This window comes from Arachis hypogaea, chromosome 10 (genome assembly GCF_003086295.3).
Source record: "Arachis hypogaea cultivar Tifrunner chromosome 10, arahy.Tifrunner.gnm2.J5K5, whole genome shotgun sequence".
Taxonomy (NCBI): Eukaryota; Viridiplantae; Streptophyta; class Magnoliopsida; order Fabales; family Fabaceae; genus Arachis; species Arachis hypogaea.
The window spans coordinates 12,337,424-12,361,942 of NC_092045.1; the positions used below are offsets into that span (position 1 = coordinate 12,337,424).

At 38.7% G+C, this 24,519-nt stretch overlaps 1 protein-coding gene across 1 annotated transcript; it reads right to left on the reverse strand.

Annotated features, from left to right (window-relative positions):
• Positions 1 to 5,871: 5,871 nt before the first annotated feature.
• Positions 5,872 to 18,267, reverse strand: LOC112715182 (ABC transporter D family member 1). Its single transcript, XM_025766951.3, has 26 exons — positions 17,726 to 18,267; positions 17,256 to 17,372; positions 16,578 to 16,854; positions 15,319 to 15,543; positions 14,993 to 15,190; positions 14,415 to 14,869; positions 14,138 to 14,276; positions 13,969 to 14,047; positions 13,608 to 13,846; positions 13,006 to 13,310; positions 12,821 to 12,926; positions 12,563 to 12,721; positions 11,178 to 11,277; positions 10,992 to 11,100; positions 10,694 to 10,784; positions 9,883 to 10,007; positions 9,465 to 9,614; positions 9,302 to 9,374; positions 8,650 to 8,830; positions 8,400 to 8,558; positions 8,135 to 8,290; positions 7,802 to 8,038; positions 7,399 to 7,559; positions 7,187 to 7,239; positions 6,988 to 7,066; positions 5,872 to 6,539 (listed from the first exon to the last, which is right to left on the reverse strand). The coding sequence occupies exons 2-26, from the start codon at positions 17,315 to 17,317 to the stop codon at positions 6,453 to 6,455; spliced, it is 4,005 nt and encodes a 1,334-aa protein (XP_025622736.1). The 5' UTR covers positions 17,318 to 17,372; positions 17,726 to 18,267; the 3' UTR covers positions 5,872 to 6,452.
• Between the last annotated feature and the right edge of the window lie 6,252 nt (positions 18,268 to 24,519).

Sequence of the window (24,519 nt, forward strand, 5' to 3'; positions counted from 1 at the left end):
TTTACAACAACTTCTCCACCACTTTCTTTCCTTAGATGTGGTGGTAGGTCGTGCTTCTTATAGCATATTCCTATGGTGTGTCATAACTTTCCACAACATAAACAATGTAGCTTGTCTTGTTGTCTTCCTCTACCACCTCTTCCTCCAGCCTATTGCCTACCTCCTCTACCTCTTTCTCTCCCTCTATTTTGATCAGAGTCCATAGTGTTTGAGAAATTTGTAGAGTATACTATGAGTCTATCAATTGAGATAGGTTCTAGGTTGTGCTGCTATCTTTCTTATTGTTCAAGCAATGAGAAAATTGTGTTGATTCTAGGGAAAGGATCCATGAGCATAATCTGTGATCGCACACCAGAGTATTGATCGTTCAGTCCTCTCAAGAACCATGTCACTTGATCTTCATCTTTGTATTTTCTAACCATGTCGAAGCCACATGAACACTCCGGTCCACACTTACAAATTGGAGTTGTCCTGAAATTCTCAATATCTTCCCAAATCGATTTCAATTTAGTGAAGTATTATGTAATATGCATGTCTCCTTATCTAATTGCATAAAGTTCTTCATGCAATTTTGATATCCTAGATCTATCCCAGTGATAATACCCATGTTTCAAGTCATTCCACAAATCACTAGTAACATTCATCCACATCACAAATTATGAGATACTCACATTCTGATTAATAACATAAGTGTTACATCTCTCCCAAGTTTCGAACATATTATTATTCTGATCTGGCTTTGGTAAACTACCATCTATAAACTTCAATTTATTCTTAGATTGCAATGCTAATAACATCGACCCTACTCCATGAGCTATAATTCTTTCCATCTAAAATAACAGTGGTGAGAGGAATACCAAGATTCTCTTAAGGATAAAGGAAGTAAGGATTCGTTGGATCTTGGCTCGAATTTGTACTATTTTGAATTAACTGAGCTTGAATTGAAGCAATTTGGTTTAGATTTTCAGTGATTTGTCGTAAATCAATTTATGAAGAGGATGAACATAAGTTCACGGTGAATGGTTCATCCATTTTTGTTCGATCCCGCTAATGTCAAGATCTGGACTCTGTGCTCTTCAATTGATGTGTTGGGGCATAGAGATTAAGTATCTTCTTCCTTAATTCTCTGCTTGATGCATATTCTACTCTCTTTGGGTTTACGTTCACCGCACTATGTCAGAGGTGTGATGAGAGTAGCTAGAGTGTGTGCAGATTAGAGAAAAGCAGAGAAGAGGAAAAGAGAAAATAAACTTCATGCAGCGAATGGTAAAACTCAATTAACTACAAGGTTCATTGTGTCTTATTACAAGTACAAATACAAGTGCTATTAGCTATGCTAACTCTAGCTAATATAGTTAGGATCACGTCCATACTTTCTAAAATGCACATGTATAAAAGCTAATGACTATTTATTCTAAGTGCCTTGGTATAAATATCTATAATTAGTAATTGATCTAACTTCTTAACTACCTAATGGTTAGTAATTTTTGAGTCTCAGCTCACAAGTTAGACAACAATTACCACTAAGTTTAATAAATAATATATTTTTATGTAAAAAATTTATTGAATCATAAAGTAGTATAGCTTGAAAAAGTAAACAATATAATTCCTTTACGATATCAATTTTCCCCCTTTTTTTTCTTGATTTTGGGTCATATTCATGTTTTATTAATTCTTTCATAGGGTTCTTTTACATAAATAAATAAACCAAAATAAATACTCAATTATGGTTCTATTCCGGGGCTTACCTAGAACTGGATGATTGGGCATGTTTGTGAGGCCCAAGCGTTCAAGGAAGGTGGTCACCAACTTGTCTTGCGTCAGGGAGTCGCCGTCCGAGTTGTATGTTTTGAGGAATGGGGGGTAGTACCTGCAAAGACACTCCAATGCCTAAGTCAGCAAGGGGTTAAGCAGGTTTAATGTATTGGAACTTAGGTTTACCTGAGTGAGACAGTGTATTTATAGAGAGTATCCAATAACCACCGTTGAAGTAGTTCCACTTTTGATGGTGGATAGCCATCCCTTTATCTTAGGGTTGTTGGGATCTCTCTTCTAAAAGTGGGTGAGAGATTCAAGAAGGCAGTTACTCACTTGGAAAAGTGTTGACTGCTTTGTTGGTGTTGACTCCGACTTCTTAGTGGAGGTCGGAAAATAAGTGAAGGCCATCCTTTTGGATTGGGCCTCTTGTCTTGATTTGGGCCTGGCTTACATTCTGGGTTAGGGTATAAACAGTGCCTCTACTCGAGTCTGATATCTTAGCTATGAGTCGGATTTGAGTATTAATTAGACTCGGGGATGCTTAAGTCGATTTCTTCTTTTAAGTCGGGAAACCGACGTGGTTTCTAGTTTTTGAAACCGACGTGATTTTGAATTTTCAAACGTCGCGTCTTATCAAACGTCGCATCCTTTTGGCTTCTGCATTTACACATGGGCGGGCGATTACATTGGTAACAATACATTCTTTTAATGTTGGAACCATTTTTACGATTATGCCCCTAGCGCATTATAAATGTCTTTCCCTCTTTTTTCTTTACTTTCTTTCGTTTGCTTTCTGAGAACTGTTTTTCTCCTTCGCTCTTTTCCTCACTCACAAGATCCTCAGGCTTTCTCTCTTTCGTTGTAGTATTTTTCTTTCTATCTTCTTCTTCACAAAAGGTTAGTTTTTTGTATCTCCTTTTTGCTTTTTTATTTGATATGCAGCATGTTTTTTAGAGCAAGATTCTTTGGTGTGGTATTTTTTATTGTTCGAATAGTAACATTTTTGGAATTTTGCATTTTCCCTTTTGCGAGGATCTCTTTTACTATGACTGTTATTTGCTTTTGCCTTCTGTTTGAAAAGAGCTTCTTCGTTATGGACTGGTTTTTTGATGACTTCTTTTTCTACACAATGTAGGTATTATCATTTTCACACATATTTTTTTCTTTTTATGAAATGTCTTCCCAAATTCTTGAGGCCCTCTTGAGATGGGTAGATACTACCGTCCTTTTTGAGAACCCTTTAGTGGATACCGTCTTCATAACCGTACTCAGGAAGCATCATAAGGTTTGCAGCCTTGATGGTGACAAACCCAAATATGAGTTGGTAGCCCCTAATCCTAAGGACCGAGTTTTTTGTGGGAGGAATGACGATGCTGACCCCCACTTTATTTTCATGTATGACTGTCTTTTTACCCGTTTAGGGGTTACCTTGCCTTTTTCTGATTTTGAAGTGGAAGTTTTGTCCCACTATAGGGTAGCTCTTTCTTAACTTCACCCCAATTCCTAGGATTTTCTGAAAATTTACCAGCTTGTCAGTTGAGAGCTTGACCTCCTGATCTCTTTAAAAATCTTTTTCTATCTTTTCCATTTGAGCAAACCTTTCAGTAAACAAAACAAACAACAATGGGTGTCTTTCCGAGCCATTCAAGGCCGGAAAGTCTTTTCCATCTTTGATGAATCCTTCCACGACTTTAAAATTTTCTTTTTCAAAGTCCAAGCTGTTGAAGGCCATCACCCTTTCTTCCTAGATGAGGATAATAAGCCCCGGTTTTCTTTGTACTGGATAGAAGCCTCTCCCGTAGAAAAATATAGCTTAGCAGACTTGGATGGGGTAGAGGAGGCTGTTGTTGAGTTCTTTCGAGAGGCTTGGGGAGGGGCTCTAAACCTGGACACCAAGAAATTTCTTCTTGGATCTCCGAGTTCTGTCAGGGCCGAGCTAGGTAGTCCTTCATTTCTTTCTCTTATAGCCACACTTGTCTTCTCTGACTTGTATTAATTTATTCCCGACTTGTGTGCTAATCAATTTTGTTTTTCTTTTCAGAAATGGTGAAAAGCGGGTCGAGAGCAGCTTACCAGAAGGTTCAAGAGGCGAAGAGGAATGTTCGCGCCTGGGCTGCTGCACAGGAAGGCGGAGCTTCTACTACTCCTCCTCTTCATGGGTTTGGTCAGGGGACCTCTTCCTCTCGGCCAATCTTGGTAAATCCTATTCCTACTTCTCCTCCTCTTGCTCCCCTTGTTCAATCCTCCCGAAACCCGAGAAGAAAAATGCAAGACCATGGAAAGCCGGCTCCTCTATTGTTGGGGATGTCGGTTTTGAAGGTCCGAAGTTTACTAGTATAGTTTGGATCTTGAACATTTACTTGTATATAAATGGTGGTAGGATGTTGGAATTATGTGCAATTGCTAAAATCCAACGTCTTATAATGATTTTATGATAAAATACCAAAATTGAACGCTTTGTAGCGATTTATATAAATAATAAAATAACTCATATATATGACCAAAATTGATTTGGAACATGATAGTCTAGAATTTTTTTATTATTTATGATAGAATTTTTTTGCCACCTTGCGCCGGAAGAATGTCACTGCAGTCTGCAGTGGCATCCATCAAAGCGCCACTGTTGGCAATGGTTTACATTAATGAAATTGCAACTTCTGAAGTAAATGGCAAAATGTAGGTAATAATGTTCATGCACTCCAATATTGTGTCATTTCATCAAATGAGTAGGTTCTGCTAATTAACGCGATGCTTAAAGTTTCCAATGGTACTAAAAGAGTTTTAATAACTTCAATTAATTTTTTTCTACAACAAAAAACTTACATTTTAACTAGGGGTGTAAGTTGCCGAACCAAACCGAAATTTATCACAAAACCGAACCAAAATTTAAACAACCGAATAAAAATCGAAAAAAATTGGTTTTTTTTTTCGATGTAAACCGATCGGTTCGGTTCGGTTTTCGGTTGGCTCGACAGAAATCGAACCGAACCGCAGAAGTGGTTTAGTAATACATTGAAATGAAAATTTTAGACTTAACAAATGTGTTTGTTTTATGTTTTGTTGTTGGAATGAGTTGAAATTGTGTTGAATTTGAATGTAATGTAATATTATTTCAATTTATTGATTATTTTGAATATCATTTTACTAAAATTAATTTTCTATTAGTTAGGATTTAAAAACGAAAAAAATCAACCAAACCAAACCGCTTTTGGTTTGGTTCGGTTCGGTTCGGTTATTACGCAGACAGCAAACCGATTGGTTGGTATTATATAAAAACCGAACAGATCGATTCGGTTGGTTTTTGATCCAAAACCAAACTAAACCGAACCGATAACACCCCTAATTTTAACGAGTAATACGTCAAATAAGTCTATAAAATTTTTAGTCAAACACTTTAGTTTTCAACAAATTTTAACATCAAATCAATTATCACATTTTTATTTTGTTAAACAATTCAGTCACATATCAAATTCATCTATATGAAAGAACTTATGTGAAAATTTTAAAAATTCTCAATGATTCTCTCTATTAATTAATGACAAAAATTGATTTATCTAATCTTTTACCAAAATTTGATATCAAAATTAATTTATCTAACAAAATAAAAAATTAAAAACTAATTTAGTGATTAAAATTTATCAAAAAGATTAAAATATCCGATTTTTTTTTTTATTGATTTGGAATATTACTCTGTGTAACTTTAAAGGAAACCAACCAAAAAAGGCCTAGACCCCATATGGCATACAAGACAAAGTATATTCGACTTTGCAAGTGGCTTCATATTTTATCCTTTATCCATTGTCATATATCAATTATCATACCCGTCCCTAGTATATTCTTGAGAGATTCCACCTACCAGAACAAAGTAAAGGAAGTATGTAAAGCTTCCTTTTATTTTCCCCAAACGAAAAGAGAACGAAATATGACTCTAGTTTAGACAGTGACGCTTCTAGTGCCGAGAGTTCTGAAGTAATCACAAGAGAATAATTGATGTAATTATGCTTCGGATTTCCACGCTAGATGCTGCTCAATAAAACTTGTAACTAAAGATTTAAAAGTAACGATGTATACTTGGAAGACCCAACACAAGATTAGAACCCTAAAGTTCAACTCTGTTCTTCAAAATTTTACTTTATAAATTTGAATCAAGGTACCAACAATTAAAGTAACTAGTTTCATATTACAGCAAGATAACATAGCTACAGGTACATTGAAGCTAACAGAATGGGGATAGACTGAAGCATCTCAGCTGGCACAGGAATAATGGCCATGAAGAAAAAAACAATCTGAAGATTACAACTGTTCCAACTGTTTATTAATATAACAATATAAATCATTACATCTAATAGCTACAAAATGTAAATAAATATCACCTACCTAAGAATAGAGGGAAAATCCTGTACACATTGATTTCTATATGCTGCAAACATTTTGACATGGTTTTGTTGTGCTCCAACGTACCATCAAACCATTTTGGTCGGTTCTTTGGTTTGTTTGTTTTGGCACCACAAAGTCTTTGGAGCAAAAAAATAAAGCTTGGACAATGTGGTAAACCCAAAATCAGAGAAAATATGAACGACTGTTGTTGGGAAATATAATTTCCACTTGCAATTGGACAGTATGTTCAAGTTCAAGACCCAGCAACATGTCACATAACAACAATGTAATGAACAGCAACAATACCATAAGTAACATCATTGCTTGATCAAACGAAGCTCCCAGTTGCCCTCGCCATCAATCAGTCGTAGTTCCAAGGAATGGAAGGGTATTAATGCAGGACGCTAGGGGCACGAGAAAATACAATTAGTTTGATCCGATTTTGAATGAATAATGACTTAATGTCCATGTTAAGTTCAGAGAAGGTAATAACTGGTCCAATTAACCAAAGTTACTTTATTTAGTTTAACATTTATAATTTCATATATGCAACATCCATTTACAGTTACTACATCTAATATTACTCAATTATTCTAGCAGTAATTAAGAAATGCAAAATAAGGTAAACGGTAATTAAGGAATGCAAAATAAGGTAATTTTGGACTGCATTAAGCTTATTTTTTATTGTCTCTCAAAGATTTTTGTAACTGGTCCATAGAGGACAAAAACAAAAGTAAATATCCCAGCATGGATCTGTAAATCAATTAAGGAATCCCGTAGCAAACAAGGCAAGTTTGAATGCTTGTAACTAATCATGACGAAGCATAATTTTAGAATTTTAGGTAGTCTTACTTGCGAAGAAGTAACAAATGTGATTCCCATCTCCTTTGCAAGCCCATATAAGTGTTCTTCAACATCAACACTAGTGGCACTGTCATGATTTTTTTTTTCCCGACAATATGAAACATGGTTAATGAACAGAAAATACAACCAGAAAAAAAAAAATATTACTCGAGAGATGGCAAAAGAAAGCCCAGGAAATCATACATACTTGGTGCACTCGTCAAGGATGCCAAATTTAGGCTTATGGAAGAACAACCGTGCCTTAAAGACAGAAGGTAAATGTCAGAGACCAAGCAAGAAAAGAATAGTATATGTAAATCATGATGTCATCCTCAAATTATGGATCAAGGTTTAAGACTTGCAAATGAAAATTATTGAAGCAATTTAACAAGCTCATACAGAACAGATATATATACATACCATGCCTAGCCTCTGTTGTTCTCCGAGAGAGAGAATATCTTCCCAGTTTAAAGTTGCATCCCAGCCACTCTTCTCCCTCTCTAGAAGATAATTCAACCGAACATTCTCTAGGATAACTTGTAAGTGTGAATCCAACACATGTCTGGCAAGTTGACTATTACCTGAATTTGCAAGATTACAATTATCAGAGTTAAATGGCAAAACAAAATGAGTGTAATATAATTCAACATTTCGAACCATTAGAAGAGATCAACCAGTTATTACTGGTTTGCAAAAGGAAACTGACCAGAGTAATTCAGCAGAGCTAGTTTTAAAGAAAGGAGATCTTTATTTTAATGAAAAAGAGATTTTTGTGTCTGTGTAAAAAAAAGGGATATTTCCAACATGATCGACACCAAGATACCTTTTCCGTAGATCTTCAATGCTTTAACTTCTGCTTCCTCACGGGACAGGGGATATATAATTTGATCACGCAGGGTTCCCAGGCAAGTATAGGGACGCTGAGGAACATAGAAAATGCCACAACCTGATCCAGCCTCTTGATCCTCACCTTCAGATGGTCTAGATAGTCTTCCACTTGCAATTGGCCAAAGTCCTCTAAGAACTCTGAAAATGGAACTTTTCCCACTACCATTTGGACCTTTAAAATTATGACACACATAAGATATAAATTCTAATGGCAAGTAAATTCCCTCATGTAAAATGGAAAATATAATAAAACAACAATTATACAAACCAGTAACGAGCAGACTTCCGCCAAGCGCAATGTCACATGTCAACTCTCTGGCCAACATCTTTTGAGTAGGAGTGACAATATCAACTTTTGAAAAGGAAATAACATCTTTAGAATGAGAATCTCTAACTGGATACGTATCAGCATCAATCATATTCCCTGTATCATCAAATATAATATTAGCTCATGATGACTGTTGTGAAGAATTACTGCTACACAAGGAGCAAGAAACTGTTTGGTATATGCAAAACTAATGATGATCAAATACCAGACTGTGCTGCCTCCAATAGTTCTTCAAGCTCAAAAATCCGATTAATACCACCAGAGAGCTCTACAAACTTTCTATTCAGTTCAAGGATGTCACCGAAAGCTAAAAAGCTTTGAGAAACAACAGATGCTAAGAACCTCAATGCATGTGCCAGCTCACCTGTTAAATATAATATTGTATATGTTAGCAACCTAGCAGGGCACAAGGGGGAAATAAAAACTGTAAATGACAACAGTCCAAACGATCTTACCCTGAGTATTTATTGATGCACGGTCTCCCTTATGTTCCATGGCATACAACAAGCTCAGCAACCAAGTGACATTATGAGGGAGTTGCTTGGTGATAAAATCATCCAGTATACCAAACAACCACTTCTTTTTTAGAAGGTACTTGGAGTGGGTGAGAAGCTCTTTGAACCTTGATTCAACCATCTTCACAATTTTAAAGGGAACAATTTAGGGAAAGACAAGGATCATAGTGTATGAGGTGCAAGAAAAAGAAAAATATATAAGATGAACTGCTCTCTTCAAACCCAAGACGACTGATCGCACTCCCCATAATCCACCCTAACATAAAATCAAATTTTACAAGAACACAACAAATCCCTGCAAGATTAAGTTGTGCGTCTAGGGTGTTTCTTGCTCCAGAAGGTTGCAAATGAAGGTAGTAAAGAAAAGGAGTGGAACAGAGTTTTATTTTTTGTCCCTTAAATCTTAATAGAGTCATGCAACAACATGTCCAAAATTTGAGCAGTAGAATGTAAATGAGTTGATAACTTTCAACAATCCCATATTTTAGCTGTGCCAAGCTAATGATTTTCATTCTAAACTTTTAACCTTACTAAATAATAAAATAAGCATACAATAAAAAATACAAGAATATTATAGAGTTGAGATACTCACAGCCTTTTCTCGGGCACCACCTCCAAAGAAAGCAACAGATTCAGCATGAGTACAGAGTCTTTCATGCATGAACCTAGCAAAAATACAAAGTTTAAGAACCCAGAATAATCTATAAGGTACTTTCACACCATGTGAGAAGCAATGGATACTAGCATGGGTTTACCTGAAGGTTCCTTCAAGTTGTTGTTCTTGGCTTATCAAATCACCAAAATCAGGAGTAACAGTTCTTAGAAATCCTAGACCAAGTAACATATAAGCATAGAGTATTGCAACTCCCCTCTGACCAGTTAACAGCTTCATTCTCCATGTGAACCTTACGAAAAACAAATGTACTTATTTAAGTCAAGAAGAAAACAACAGGAGCCAGATACCTTAATCCAAGCGCAGGTGAATAAATGCTAATTTCAATAGCTCAATTTGTTGAGAAAGGATAACTTATATAAGTTAAACTCCCATCTTACATTACCAAATAACTTTTTATCGAAAAAACTTTTCACTATATTATGGATTATGCCCATATATTGATCATATAATATTATATAAAACATCACATTAAACATTTTGTGAATGAAATTACTTACCACAAGATATCCACAGATGGTTTTACCAATCCAGTGACCAGTCCAGACAAGTCTGTTGTTAACTTCTCCAAGTCATGAGTTATCCTCTGATCTGCGTCAATGTTTTTGCTTGCCATGTGGAAGACCTAAATGAAGGATGCAACAAAACTTCAAAACCAAGTTCTAACATCTCCCTAAAGAACTTCAAATCCAAATAGATATATTCTTACTTTTCATAATGACAAAAAGAACAAAATCATATTTTGTCCTAAAAAATTCAATGCCATTCTCAAACAATTGCATAGTGGCCATTGGATGGCATTTCAAGACAGCATGCCCAATGGTTTTTCAGTGTGATTCGTAGAAGTCATTCACTTGAGCATACTTGTATTACTATTTCCATTTTCTAATAGGGCTGCTTCAGGAAATTGAACGATGTCATAAATCTAAAAGCTGTGCATGGGACTTCCCATTTATATATTGCAATGTACAGTGGAAGAACAAAACATTTCTATATTTGACAAAAGCCAACAGTTAACAGACACGCTGGAGCACTACGTGTCAAGGAAAAACAGACTGAAAAGTGAATTGTATTTGAAGAAGAAAAAGGAATAAGTTTTTTTAAGAAACAAGTTCAGCATTAAATAATAAATAGTACAAACAGCGTAGTTGGTGTATTTGGAATTGAGTTTTCCATAACAGAAACTTCTACAGTACTTAACTGTGATTCATTGAATTACAATCAATCATTTAAACATCACTGCAAGCATGTTTACAATCTCCAAAAATATGAGAAGAAAATGAACTAGCAAATAGTTCATAATCCAATTACCTTGTAGAATGCATTGTTTCTCAAGTAGTTCTTGAGTAGATGCTGTGTCAAACGAATCCGCCACCCAAGAGCTAGCCTAGCTGTCAAGTGTCTGAAGAACAAAATATTGTTTACTAAATTTTGGTGTGTAAAAGACTTGTGAAGTTTGATCATTTACTCTTTCACTAAATAAGAATCAACTTACACAGAATAAATTAAATCCATATCTTATAACGAAAAAAATATGTAAAATATACATTTTCATTTTAGTGGTAAAAGTCAGAATAAACACAGATCCCAGATGCATTTGCATAATTACCTTATAGAAGGTGCAATGAAAGATGATGCAGCACTTTGTAGAACACTTAAACCAATCAACCGAATAAAGGCAGCTTTATCCTGCTCCAAAACAAACTTCACAGTGGTACCTGAGAACATAAAATTTCCTTTAATATTTTGAAGCATGGCCTTTATGGGAAGAAGAAAAGTTAAGATAAGAAAATACCATTCAACGATGCAATACGGTCTGAAACCCATGTTCTTGAAATAACAAGAAAAGCTACAGCAAGCAGTTGTGCACCTTGTTTATCAAACACGGTGGGTACCTGAAAGCAAGCAGTTGGCATAAAAAACATGTGCTCAAAATACATTGTTGTTGTATAACTATTATTTATGGTACATACATTGCACATCTTTAACAAAAATAACTAGTTTATAGCAGCTCATCAAGGAGAAAATGCACAAACAGCCACACACTTGCATTCATTTCATTCAAATAATGGCATGCATAGTTGTCGAACTGTAAATTGTTTGACCAATTTTTTAATTATGAAAAGAACATATGCTTGGAGAGGAGGAAACGTCACACATGTAGAGACAGAGGGAGAGGAATGTGAAAGGCTCCAACTTGATTCTTTTGCATTTTCCTAATTTTAATTAATATCTCACTAATTGTCTAATTTGAACCTTGGGCTTTTGGTTTGGTCCAGTTATGAAGGGTAAAAACCAAATAAACCGGGAAAAAAAAAAGGAACACACCAAACACAAATGTTAGCTGTGAATTGTTGGTATAATTCGATTCGGATCTTGTGTCGGAATTCGACTAATTTTGGCATCACAGGCACGACTCAGTGACATTGCCAATTCACCCCTATTCTTGTTTCGTTCAATGGCTGAATTTGATTGAACTGTACGGTTGTAACAACTATGATGGTCTGTATCATTTAAAGATAAGCTTGAATAAGAGAAATCTTAACAAAATGCACATACGGTAATGCTGAAGTAGGTCTTACTGTAATTTATCAGGAGATGTAGTGCAGCTTAGCCATATTTAAAGCTCTAAGATTTTAACATGACTGTTTAATAGATTATTTTTCAAGATAAAATTAGATCACTGTTTCCCTTTCCTAAAAAAGCTGATTAACCCAAAACATGTTGATCCAAATTTACCAGATTAATAAATAACAAACAGAAAAAGGCAATAAAATCTATTGAAGACCAAATGAAGTTATTCCTAGCCAACCAAAAGGTAAAGGTGTGTTTGGTGTAGCTTATTTCATTCGTGTCAAAACGACTCATAATCAAAATATTTCTGAGGGATTATGAAAATATATTCCAGACAAAACAATTGACAACGAACATGCATAAAACCAAAATATAAGTTAGCAACCCAACAACTGTACCCTGAAGACTGACCAACATACAAGAATTACAGGTTGCAGGGATGAACTTGAATAATTTAAGTTGACTAAAGAGTAGATACTAATCATCGGGCTTATAATTCCCACAAACAAATATCAAGACCTAGGATTTTAATAAATATTAACAAACAAGCATCTAGAATTAAGCAAATCATTGAAGAACTCTAAAGAGTACATCTTCAGAACTCACCAATACTTTGCACATTGCAGCTATCCTCAATGGTAATACCCTTGTATTACCACGAAGTTGGGGCACAGCAGAGGGTGAAACAGCATTATTTTTAGACGGAGATGATGCTATCACTTTTGCAATATATGACTGAGCCTTTGAATTTGAGAATGCATAATCCTACATTAAAAAATGGTGTGGAATTCTTCATAAGCATTAACCAGCGTAAAATAATGAACAAAGAAGACGCAGAATGAACCAGATCAGAAAAATACAAACCTTCTTGCTCATGGAAAATGCACGTTGAACTGCTTTTGCATCACTCCGTCGTTTTGTCTCAGATGCCTTCATTGTATTGACCCCCACTTCAGTCGAAGAGTCCTCCCTGGGGTTTATATCTAAATCTTATAAACAATAACATCAAAAGTAGAAAATTGATATAAACATCACCATAAAGTACCAACCTTTTGTAATGAACACTCCACCCTCCCTCACCATCCAATGACAAAACCACATCGTGGAATGCAACTAAAGCCGGACGATGTGATATGGTAATGCATGATGTTCCCATTGCCCGTACTTTAGCACAAAACCGTTCTTCCATATCAGTAGTGACAGCACTAGTGCACTCATCAAGAATTGCAAATTTTGGCTTATGGTAGAAAAGTCTAGCCATGCCCAATCTCTGCTGTTCACCCAATGAAAGTTCGTCGCCCCAGTTTACCTCTTTTTCAGGTGGGTAACGGTCCAACAGGTATTCAAGGTCAACCTTTAATGCATATATATGCAATTCCCGTTAAAATTAATACAAACAAAAATTTATTTTTATAAACATTAATTAAAATTTTAAACAAAGAAAAAAAGAACATATATAAGGGAATGCTAAACCTTCAGCTCTATACGGTAAAGGTTAGCAACCCCTCAGAGAGGATGCTAACCTTCACTCCTATAGGGTGAATGTTAGCAACCTTCATGGAGTGAAGGTTTGCATTCCCATATACATTCATATGTATACGGACATATTTGTGTGACACTAACAAAGATATGGATCAGATTTGAACTTTACATTTTTCAATAGCTCCACCATACCACTTTCTGTGAGTGGTTCAACCTCTTGATCTGCAGTGAGAGGATAAATTAATTGATCACGAAGTGTTCCCACAGCAGTGTACGGCCTTTGTGGCACATAGAATATCTCCTTGTTGAGATCAGCACCAATGCCTGGTTTTACAATATGTCCAGATATCAACGGCCAAAGACCGCCTAGAACACGGAAAAGCGAGCTCTTTCCACTGCCATTTGGACCTTCAGCCAAAGAAACATAATAACATGTCAAAGGTTAAATCAACCACAAGAAAAAACAAATAATAATAATAATAATCTTTTAAAAAAAAAAGAATCATCAAAAACAGAGTTCTGATAACTACCTGTAATCAAAAGATTAGATCCTGACTCAACCCTAAGGGTCAGATCGTCCACCAAGACATTACCAGTGGGGGTGACAACCTGAATTCAGATGCATCATCACTATTAAAACATCATAACAAACACTATCTTAAATCAGCACTGAGAGAGAGTTGAGCAGACTTTACTTGCCTTGACACCAGAAAATTCAATATAGTTAGCTTCACTTAAGAAATTTTTGCTTCCTTTCCTTTGCAGTGAAGATTTCTCATCAACCATGCTTAGGTCCCTTGATACAGCCATCAACTCATAAATGCGATCAGCATACCCACTGCAAAACAATTAGGGAAGTCATGACAACTATGCAGGCAAAATGAATCTTATGGAGGAATTGTAAGTACATACCTAGTGACCAAAGAAAGTCTCTAATATCAACTTCTAAATATGACTGAAATGAATTATCAAGTACCTGAGACGATTAAGCCGTCTTGCACTGATAGAAAGAGTTCCTAGAGACTGAAACAGAGAAATTATGACACTTGTATGATATCTTAGATTGCTTAACATCTCTGCACGCCCTAGAGTTGAACTGTCAGGCCTTAGATGACCAGAAAAGAAAGGTTCTATGATCAATATAACGGCAACAGTAGCACCAAGGTACTTCAACAAAAAGTCCTGAATCATGCCAAACCACCAATGGTCATGTAGCACAACATTCATGTGTCTAACCAAGTTCTTAAACTTCTGTTGAATATGAGATTCTTCCCTCTTCTCTCCCCCATAAAATGCTATACTTTCTGAGTGAGTCCTTAATCGTGAGTGAAGCTGTCGATATTCTCCCTCCAATTGCTGCTCTTTAGACATAAGTTTCCCAAATGAAGGGGAGAAGTTTCTGATTGCAGCACCAGCTCCAAGTACATAGGCCTGAAGAGCCAGAACACTAATATTAAGAGGCAAGTGCTGGTTCTAATACAGCTCAAGAGGATGAGCAGTAGTCTGCTACTAATAAGGAATCTACAAAACAATACAGTTCAACTACGGAGTTACCAATATCCAGAAGACATATTTTGGGCTAGCATATGAACACAGCCTCCATGTGTATAGAAGTCCATCAGCAACTGCCGTTAGATCATCCTGTACAATTTCACTCAATTCTGAACAGAACCTTGGCACATCACTGGCAATTCTTTGCTCTGGGTTATTTATCCGACCATCTACATGTGATATTTTGTAATACACCATGTTCTGAAAGAAAAACAAATGATAAGAAAGCCAAATTATCGTACCACATTGTTTAGGCTTCATTCAGGCAACGGACACTACTCTTCTTAAACAACCAAAAAGATGAGCGAAGCCAATTCAACAATTTATACCTCAAAATAGTGGGAATGGATTAGCTTCGTCAATATTTTTCTGAAATGCAGGCTCAAAGTCCCTGTTATGTACTTTGATGTAGAGTGCATGGTTGATAAGAGGAAGCACAAAAGAATATTTTCTGAAATAAGCTGAAAAAACAATGGCACTCGTCGAAGAAATGCAGCACGAAATAGGAAGCCTTGCACTTTTGCTAGCCTGTTGCTCAAAGCAGTTCGAAACACCTGAAAATATTTGAAACTTTAAGTACCACTTATTTAACCTCTTTATTGTTTCTTTCTTGGGGAGTCAATCCATCTCTATTTTAGTATTTTTCCTGCCAAGTCATTTACTTGCACAAGCATGTTATTCACATGTTCATCTTCTTCTTAGCACTTGAATTCCTACAGGTAGGTAAGTGCAAATGGCTCCTTGTGCAATCCACGTAAAGTATTATGTTTAAATAGAGCGTAAAAAGCAATAAAGCTACACATACAGTCATATTTATAGTCAGAGGCAAGACCAAATAACATTTCCAAAACTTCAAACAAAAAAGAGTTGTTACTTTTTCCAAAGATGAGTATTCAGGTTTTCATTAAAGACCATATGGAGTATGGAAAAGGTGGAAAGAAAATAGGAGCTTTTTCATCCTACATGCATAAGAAAATATGCTGAAAGGGATAGTGGTTATTTTCGGCAAGTAGGTATGTCCAATATATTTCAAAGTCACTATTCCTCCTTTGTTTTCACTTGATAAGGGCTATTTTCATATTTGAAGAAATATGAATCTCATTTCCAACTACCTTTTTTCAACATACACTGGTTAAGTGGGCATCACTTTCCACTAACTCTAATCTTCTATGAGACACTCCATTCTAAAATACAAAAAAAAAAAAAAGAGATAAATAATAACACCACATATATCTTCAACTCTAACATTGCACCATGTTCCTCTTGATGATAAATACCAGCAGGAGATGAAAACAATTATATCCACCCAGTTAAGGTGCTCAAAGTATATTCCAAATTTTTACCAAAAAATGAATGACATGGTTACTAATTTACCTGACTTTGATAAAGATTGATATTTAGCATTCAAGATATAACTCCAAGAAGTGGGGGCATTCACAAAGTCAGGAATTTTTCTCATAACCCCTAAGGATTATTTGATGAAATTAAATAAGATGAATATCTAAATACAAATTAAATTATGGTTTCATTCTACACTAACATTGAAGGCAAACACCAAGCATAATCATCCACAATAAAATTGGCTTACCACTATGCCAACTAAAGCTAAAAGGTCCCTTGCACCTAATTTGCCCATCTCAGATAGAAGAATTGCAGCAAGGACTTGAAGAGACTTCAACCCCCCTTTCTTTTGTTTATTTTTTGATGCTGTAGAACCCTTCACAACCTCCTCTGTTGTGACTTGGTTATCATCATTGTGCCCGTTACAATGACCTAAATCACGTCTATTAAACCTTGACCTTGATTGCATATATGCAGCTGTTCCACCAGCAACGAAGATACCAGTTGCAAACAGTAACGTTTTCCTGACATTAACCACAAGGAGAGAATGAAAAATGGTATAACATACAATGAAATTATTTCAACAATCTAATGAGTTTATTAATACCAGTCCTTTAAGGTGATGATGAGTAAAATATACTATTGCAAATAAAAAAAAAACAAGATAACAGATAACTATATAATGAAACATATACTAGTGTCTAGTGTTGAGTACCACTGCTATTTACTACATAGGTCTCATGACTTTTACCATATTGTTTCACATTTTGAAAGATAACACATCCTATTTTCAGAACTTATTTAGCTACTGATAAGCAAATAACTCATGCAATCATATATTTGACATAGTTGGTCAAAAGAATAAGCAAACAGTCCGACATTCGATATTGAAATGAAATCGAATATCACCAAAGAAACTCCGTACCTCCTTGAAGCCAGAAAATTCTGGCCATGCTTAGTTAGTTGCAACAGTTGAAGTGAAGACATAGTGGAAGATTAACCTCTCCCTTATCAAAGAATAGAAGCGTTATGTTTGCTCCTCCTGCATCACGAGATTGAAAATCTAACAGACATTAAATTCCACACCAAAAAAACTGATACATCAGCAGCAGGAACTGCAGGAATTATAAATCTCCAGGAACAGTAAGCAGGCTTTATATGCACCAAGCTCCTAAATTTCATTCTCAATTTTCAATTTGTTCATCATCTGAACCACAACTTTCATAAACTAAAAGAAATAATTTCTCTTTAACCATTCATCACAATAGAGATGAGACTGTTCAGCACAATATCTTCTAGAAACCGTACAATTCTAGTAGACAGTAGACATTAGCAGTAGCAGTAGCTTGTACGAAACGAAACGACACAATAATAAATAATTAATAAGAAACTAACCTTGTAAGGTAGAGAGTGTTAACCATACTACGCCACCTCAAAGTTTCTAGCTCAGAAGTAGCATGGACCAACAAAAACGCTGATTGGTGTTAGAAATAGTCCTCCTCGGCAACGATCAGAATCAGGACTCAGAAAATCGGTGTAATTCGAATAAAACAGAGAAGAAAAAGAAGAAAAAGATAGGATAGGAAAACAGCTGAGGTTTTCAGAATGAAGAAGGAATAGGTGGAAGGAAGAAGGAAACGGTGTCGTAAGGGGCTGGGATACCTAAGTGGGTATAGATGATTGTTGGAGAGAGAGAGAGAGGATTCAGCCTTGGGAGAACAAAAACCAAGAATAAAATAAAGAAAGAAATGTGAAGGGATTGATTTGGGGGAAGAAAGAAGAATGGGTTGTTGTCGTGTGAGAAGTGAGATCAATGCGAGGACAAGAAAGAGGTAGCAGAGAGCAGTGGGTGTTCGTCAATCTTTAGGTCGGGTTCCTGGTAAGTGCTAATGCCTAATGGGTCGAATCCCACACCAACCAACCACTACTGGTTTTTCATTAATAATAATTATTCAGCATTAATAGAGGATCATTAAAATTTATTATTTTAATTATTAATTAATTATTAATATTTAAAATTATAAACTAAAATATGTTATTAAATTAAAAATTGAATTAATAATTAAAATAATAGTAAGAATAATAAATTTTGACGATAATATAACATTTCTCATAATGATAATAAAAATTTGTAGGAGCAAGTAAATGTTCAATTTGGCTCTCTTTCTATCAACAGGAATGCTTTGAATTTGTTAACTAAATTTTAACCCAATCACATTGTAAATCTAAGACTAATTTTATTTATTTAAAATTTAAGAAACTAGTTTAATTCGAGTAAAAAATTTGAAGTATGAACTTGAATATTTATTTTTAAATAGGTAATAATAATATAACTTATATAACAACATTGTAAAAATCAAATCGGTATTTAAACTAATGGAGTTAGAAGTTTTGTAATTTTTCAAAGAATTGATTTTTTGTGATTTATTATTTGAAATCATTGACAGTTAAAAAATTGCATCAAATCAATCGGTTAATATTTTTTAATTTTTTATTAATTTACTGAATTACTGTCAAACAATTTTTAGCTTAAACCGAATTGATTTAATAACTTGCTCTGGCTATCAGATAGAATCAACAAAAAAAAACTAATTTGCAGCAAAAAAAAATCCTAATATGATAAGATTTTTGGAGTTATGCCTCAACATGGAATTAGAAGGTGTTATGTCTGGTTGTAGTAGGATCAAGCTTTTTGGTCAACTCCAAGAAGGATAAATATAATTGTTTAAAAATTATATTCAAAATATATCGTTTATAGCCGGATGATGATTTAAAAAAGGGCAAAAAATTATTATAAGCCAATGCCATGTAGAATTTACGTGTATAAGCCAAACCGAAAATGGTTTCAGTAATGCGCCAGATCATATATTAATATAATTCGAACCAATATGGTTTGAACTGCATGTGGTAGTAATTCGAACCAGAGCAGTTCGAATTACAAGTTATGTGTTGTTAATAAATCGAACCAACTTGGTTTGAACCCTGAATGCACGTAATTCGAACCTGAGTGGTTCGAATTATAGAGAGACAAGCCGGCCTTAGTAATTCGAACCAGGTTGGTTCGAATTAAGCAAACCATAATTTGAACCAGACCGGTTCGAATTAGTGGGAGAGAGAGCTCTATATAATCGTTCTAAACGTGAGTTGGTCTCATTAGAGGGAGTAAGATGGCTAGTGAGGAGAGTTTTGTTGTTCTAGTTCACCACAGAGGATCCATTAAGAGGAAAACTCGTTCTGGAGTGAAGTTCACAGATAAAGATCCTCTCTGTATTGTCGTAACTCCTCAGACGAGCTATGATGACCTTGTTAGATCTGTAGTGATGAAGCTCGGTCTCGAAGATGCGAAGCGGGTGAAGAAGTTTTTCTATCGCATTCCAGTCACGGTGCTCCAGGATACCGTGAAATATGATTGTTTCACGATTAGTAATGATGAGGACTTGCAGGTAATGTTTCTTTGTCGGCGGCAGTTTCCGGAGGTCAGGACCCCAGACTTGTTGGCAAAGCTGGTTGATGTGGTATCCAGCTCAGCGGGTTCGAACTGGAATACCACCACTTTAGCCACACCAGCCGGTTCTAGTTCCCGGCCTGCCGTTGCTTCTTCCTCCGTCCCTGTTTACCAGCCAGTGGTCCAAGCTGTCGCCTCCCCGTCTTTTGCTGTTGATCTCAACGGCAGCGTAGGTGAATACGTACGTTCAAGGGAAAATCTGCCGAACGATTTACTCGGCGTTGCACCGCTTGGCGTTGGAGACGGATTGTTGGGTGATGCAGATGAGGATGACGTCGAGCCGGATATGATTGACGATGACAGCGGCGATGATATTGGAGCGAGTGAGCCTGCATTGGCGGCGGGTGGTTCTAGCACTGGCACACAGCAGTATCCACCACATTTTTTCTCTTTGGACTTGGATGCCATGAGGCAGGAGGGGGTTTCTGGGCACTCTGTTGGATTCGGAGCTAGAGATGCGGAAGTGACTGCTGGTCTGACAGAGTTCCAAGTTGGTCAGCAATTTCAGGATAAAGATGAGGCCCTTCTAAGTGTGAAGACTTACAACATCCGGCGAGGGGTACAGTACAAGGTAGTGGAGTCCGATCATCGCCGGTATGTGGGCAAGTGTTCCGAGTTTGGGAATGGGTGCACATGGTTGATTCGGCTGAGTCTCCGGAAGCGCAAGGGCATTTGGGAGGTCAAACGGTACAATGGACCTCACACTTGCCTGGCCACATCCATCTCGAGTGACCACAGGAGTTTGGATTATCATGTGATTTCGGCGTTCATTATGCCAATGGTTAGGGCTGATGCATCCGTCAGCATAAAGGTGCTCCTGAACGCCACGGCAGCACACTTTGGGTTTAGGCCGACTTACAGGAGGGTCTGGATGGCAAAGCAGAAGGCTATTGCCCTCATCTACGGTGACTGGGATGAATCATACAACGAGATACCTAGGTGGGTGTTGGGTGTCCAACTGATGATGCCTGGTACTGTTGCAGTGCTAAGGACGAGCCCCGTTCGAGTTGGAGGACAGGTGGACGAGTCTCAAGCGTATTTTCACAGACTTTTCTGGACTTTTCCTTCGTGCATCGAGGCATTCCGTTATTGCAAGCCGCTAGTCAGCATTGACGGCACACATCTGTATGGGAAGTATGGGGGAACGTTGCTCATCGCAATTGCACAGGACGGGAACTCCAACATTCTACCTGTTGCATTCGCACTAGTAGAGGGTGAGAATGCAGAGTCCTGGACATTCTTTCTCTCGCACCTTCGACAGCACATGACACCCCAGCCGGGTCTGCTGGTTATATCGGACAGGCATAACGGCATCAAGGCTGCGCTTGAGGCCCTTGACGGAGGTTGGTTACCTCCATCTGCGTACCGTGCATTCTGCATTCGACACGTAGCGGCTAATTTTGCCCTTACCTTCAAGGGCAAAGACGCACGGAGGCTTCTAGTGAATGCGGCATATGCGAAGACCGAGGTTGAATTTGATTACAGGTTTGATATTCTGCGGTCTGAAGACCCGGCCATGTGTGAGTGGGCGAACCGGATTGATTATTCCTTGTGGACTCAGCATCGTGATGAGAGGCGGAGGTTCGGTCACATGACGACGAACATCTCCGAGTGTGTGAACTCAATCCTCAAGGGGGTCAGAAATCTCCCAGTAGCGTCCCTGGTGAAGGCTACATATGGTAGGCTTGCGGAACTCTTTGTTTGCAAGGGGAGAGAGGCTAAGGCCCAGATGGGAACCGGACAACAATTCAGTCAGCATTTGGTGAAGTCTATTGAGGCCAACTTGAAGACGGCCAGGTGCTTCACGTTGACCTTGTATGACCGGGATAACTCCGAGTTCACCGTAGCAGAGACTACTCCGACTGGTTCTTTCTCCTTGGGTACTTACAGAGTGTCACTTGCCTCTCGGACATGTGACTGCGGGTACTTCCAGGCACTTCATTTCCCGTGTCAGCACGCACTTGCATGCTGTGCCTACTCACGGGTTACCTGGACCTCTTACGTTCACAGCGTATATCAGATTACTTCGGTGTTCAGTGTGTATCGGATGGGATTCACACCTCCGATCCCGGAGGGCTTCTGGCCACCTTACGACGGGCCCACGGTGATTCTGGACCCTGACAAGAGGCGTGCAAGAGAGGGTCGTCCTAGATCCACTAGGATACGGACGAATATGGACGAGGCAGATCCGAACCGGCCAAAGAGGTGTGGCCTATGTCACCAACCCGGACACACACGACGTAGTTGCCCACAGCTTGGAGGATCGTCTCAGACAGGGGGCCATTAGTTGCCATGTTGTTAGTGTTAGTAGTAGTTATATTATGTATTTTCCTGTTACATGTTATGTTTGAGCATTAATGTAACTGGTTGATCTTTCTACATTGTACTGTGATTGTTGCGAGTAATAATGAATATGTTATGTTTCACTTTGAGTATTGCTACAAGTCCCGTAAATGCAAAATAAACTGTTACATGATTCAATGATTATAAATAGTCACTGTCCCACTAAATAAATTCCAGGTATGAAAGTACGTTACCATGAACAAATAACATAGCAAAACAGACTCTAACATAACAATAATAGTACATATGGCTATCATACATGATTGAACCTTAAGAAACAAAATACATGAAACGTGAATCATCTAAAACAGATGCGAGCCAGTACCACAGCGACGGGCTACCCGTGCCCTCTGACCTCTGCGGATAAACGGCTCCTCGTCCTCGATGTCATCCCCATCCTCATGCGGGGCAAGCTGTGCCGGTGGCGCAACATGGAGGGGTGCTGCAGACGGCCCAGCCACAGACTCTGATGCAGCGGTGAAGGCGGACGGTGGGGTACCTCTGAGACCGAAATGGTCAGCAGCGGATGATGATGGAGGCTCGTTCAGATCAACATCCAACGGTGCCTGCGTGCCTGAGGTCTGGCCACCTCTGCAGGGAGTCACGTCCCCCTGCATGATGGCAGTAAGCTCCTCTAGGAAGTGTGGACTCCCGAAGTCCGCATCAAGTGTATCTGCCCCAAGGAAGTCTGACCACTGTGATCCCGGAATAACCCAAGGGGTACCCCCTGCTCAGGCTGGTCATCGGCTGGCACACCAACAAAGTAATGTCCAAGAGGGCCCGATCCAAGTCCAGCGTCACTTGTGTCAGCCCCGTCACCCATCTCTGTACCATACCACTCACCCCCATGACCGCCATGGTGTGTACTAGCACCAGTAGCTGCAATAGCCCTTGCACCACCACCGCCAGCGTGCCCATGCTGATCGTCGTCGTCGTCCCCACGGTCAGGACCAGGGTGGTCCGCCGCATCACGCCCCCTCGCCCTACCTCCCTGGCCTCGTCGTCCGCCTCTAACGGGTCCGGCGTCGTAATCATCGTCCATAGCATGATCAGGCCACCTCCACTCATGCTGGCTCCGCCGTGTCCCCACACCCATTCTCCTCTCAACCCTACGCCTGTCCGGCACGTTCTCAGGATGATCCATGTCAGGAACTCGCCCCGGACCCCGCTGTGAGGCCTCAACTGGAATCGGAACTGCTCTCGGATCCCCCAGGTGCATCTCTGGAGATAAGAACCTCTTCTCATGCTGACTCCACCACTCTATGAACTCATGCGACGGTCTGGGGTCGGCAACAACGTCGAACCTCAGCACACTCTCCGCACGAGAGTCCCAAAGGAGATGCCACTTTTGTAAATAATACGGGAACCATCGATCACCGCCTCTCCCATCCTTGGACATCAGAAAGTCGATGTTCAGGGCGGGATGCGGACGGGGCTGCACCCCTCCGAACTACGGAAGAACCCGATCTATCTGATGCCACTCAATGACGGCAAAGTAGATCAGCGCGGTCACAGAGCGCCACAACGCCATATGTCGGGGCTCTAAAACCTCTGGATGCACAACTTGAAGTACGTCGGGGCTACTGTACGGCATCCATATAAACTGCACAAAGATCTCTCCATTGTCAGGGCAGCTGTTGGAACCAACTCGAAAAGTTTGATTATAAAAAGAAACTTATTAACTAGCATACTCACCTCCCTGTCCTGTAACCGGTCTATCCTGAGCCTCCACATCTGCACTCTAGGACCCTTCTCGCTCCGGAAGGGTTGTAACCTGGCCATCTGCACCATACACATGTGTTACATCTACTGAAATATGTGTTTAGAGTATGTGATAGACTATTAAAGAATACGGAGTTATGTATATTAAATTGAAATAAGGAAGGCTTAGTAGAGTACCTCGAGGCCAATGGCCATCTGAACGTCTCATACCCTGCAGGCCTAAACCGAGGAAAGCGCCAAAAGATCCAAGACTGAAGTAGCTAAAGTGGGCCCGCTAACTTGACGACATGTCTGTTCGCCACTCGGCACATGCACCGGTACAACCATGCCAGTGCTGCAGAACCCCAACTGTAGGTACCCATCTCCTCCAGCCTAGCTACGTACGGAAGCCATCTAATGTGAATGCGGTTCCCGGACTTGTCCGCAAACAGCTGCGTGTCCAACAACATCATGATGTACGCACGGGCATATCGGCGCACAGTCTCCTCATCGGCCCCCTCAGGGCACTCACCAAAAGTCTCCTGAAACCAGCTGCAATTCACTGCGTACTTCTGAACCTGACTAGGAGGAGGTATCACTCCGAGCAACTCCTGGAACCAGACCCAGGCTGGACGGCCAC

What these genes read in the sequence shown, in the direction of transcription:
- LOC112715182 (XM_025766951.3), bottom strand. Translation starts at nt 17,317, where the DNA reads ATGTCTTCACTTCAACTGTTGCAACTAACTAAGCATGGCCAGAATTTT. An exon ending in TGGTGGAGCTATTGAAAAAT is followed by an intron (nt 13,311 to 13,607) that starts GTAAAGTTCAAA and finishes TATGCATTAAAG; the next exon opens with GTTGACCTTGAATACCTGTT. An exon ending in CATTTGTTACTTCTTCGCAA is followed by an intron (nt 6,540 to 6,987) that starts GTAAGACTACCT and finishes TCGTGCCCCTAG; the next exon opens with CGTCCTGCATTAATACCCTT.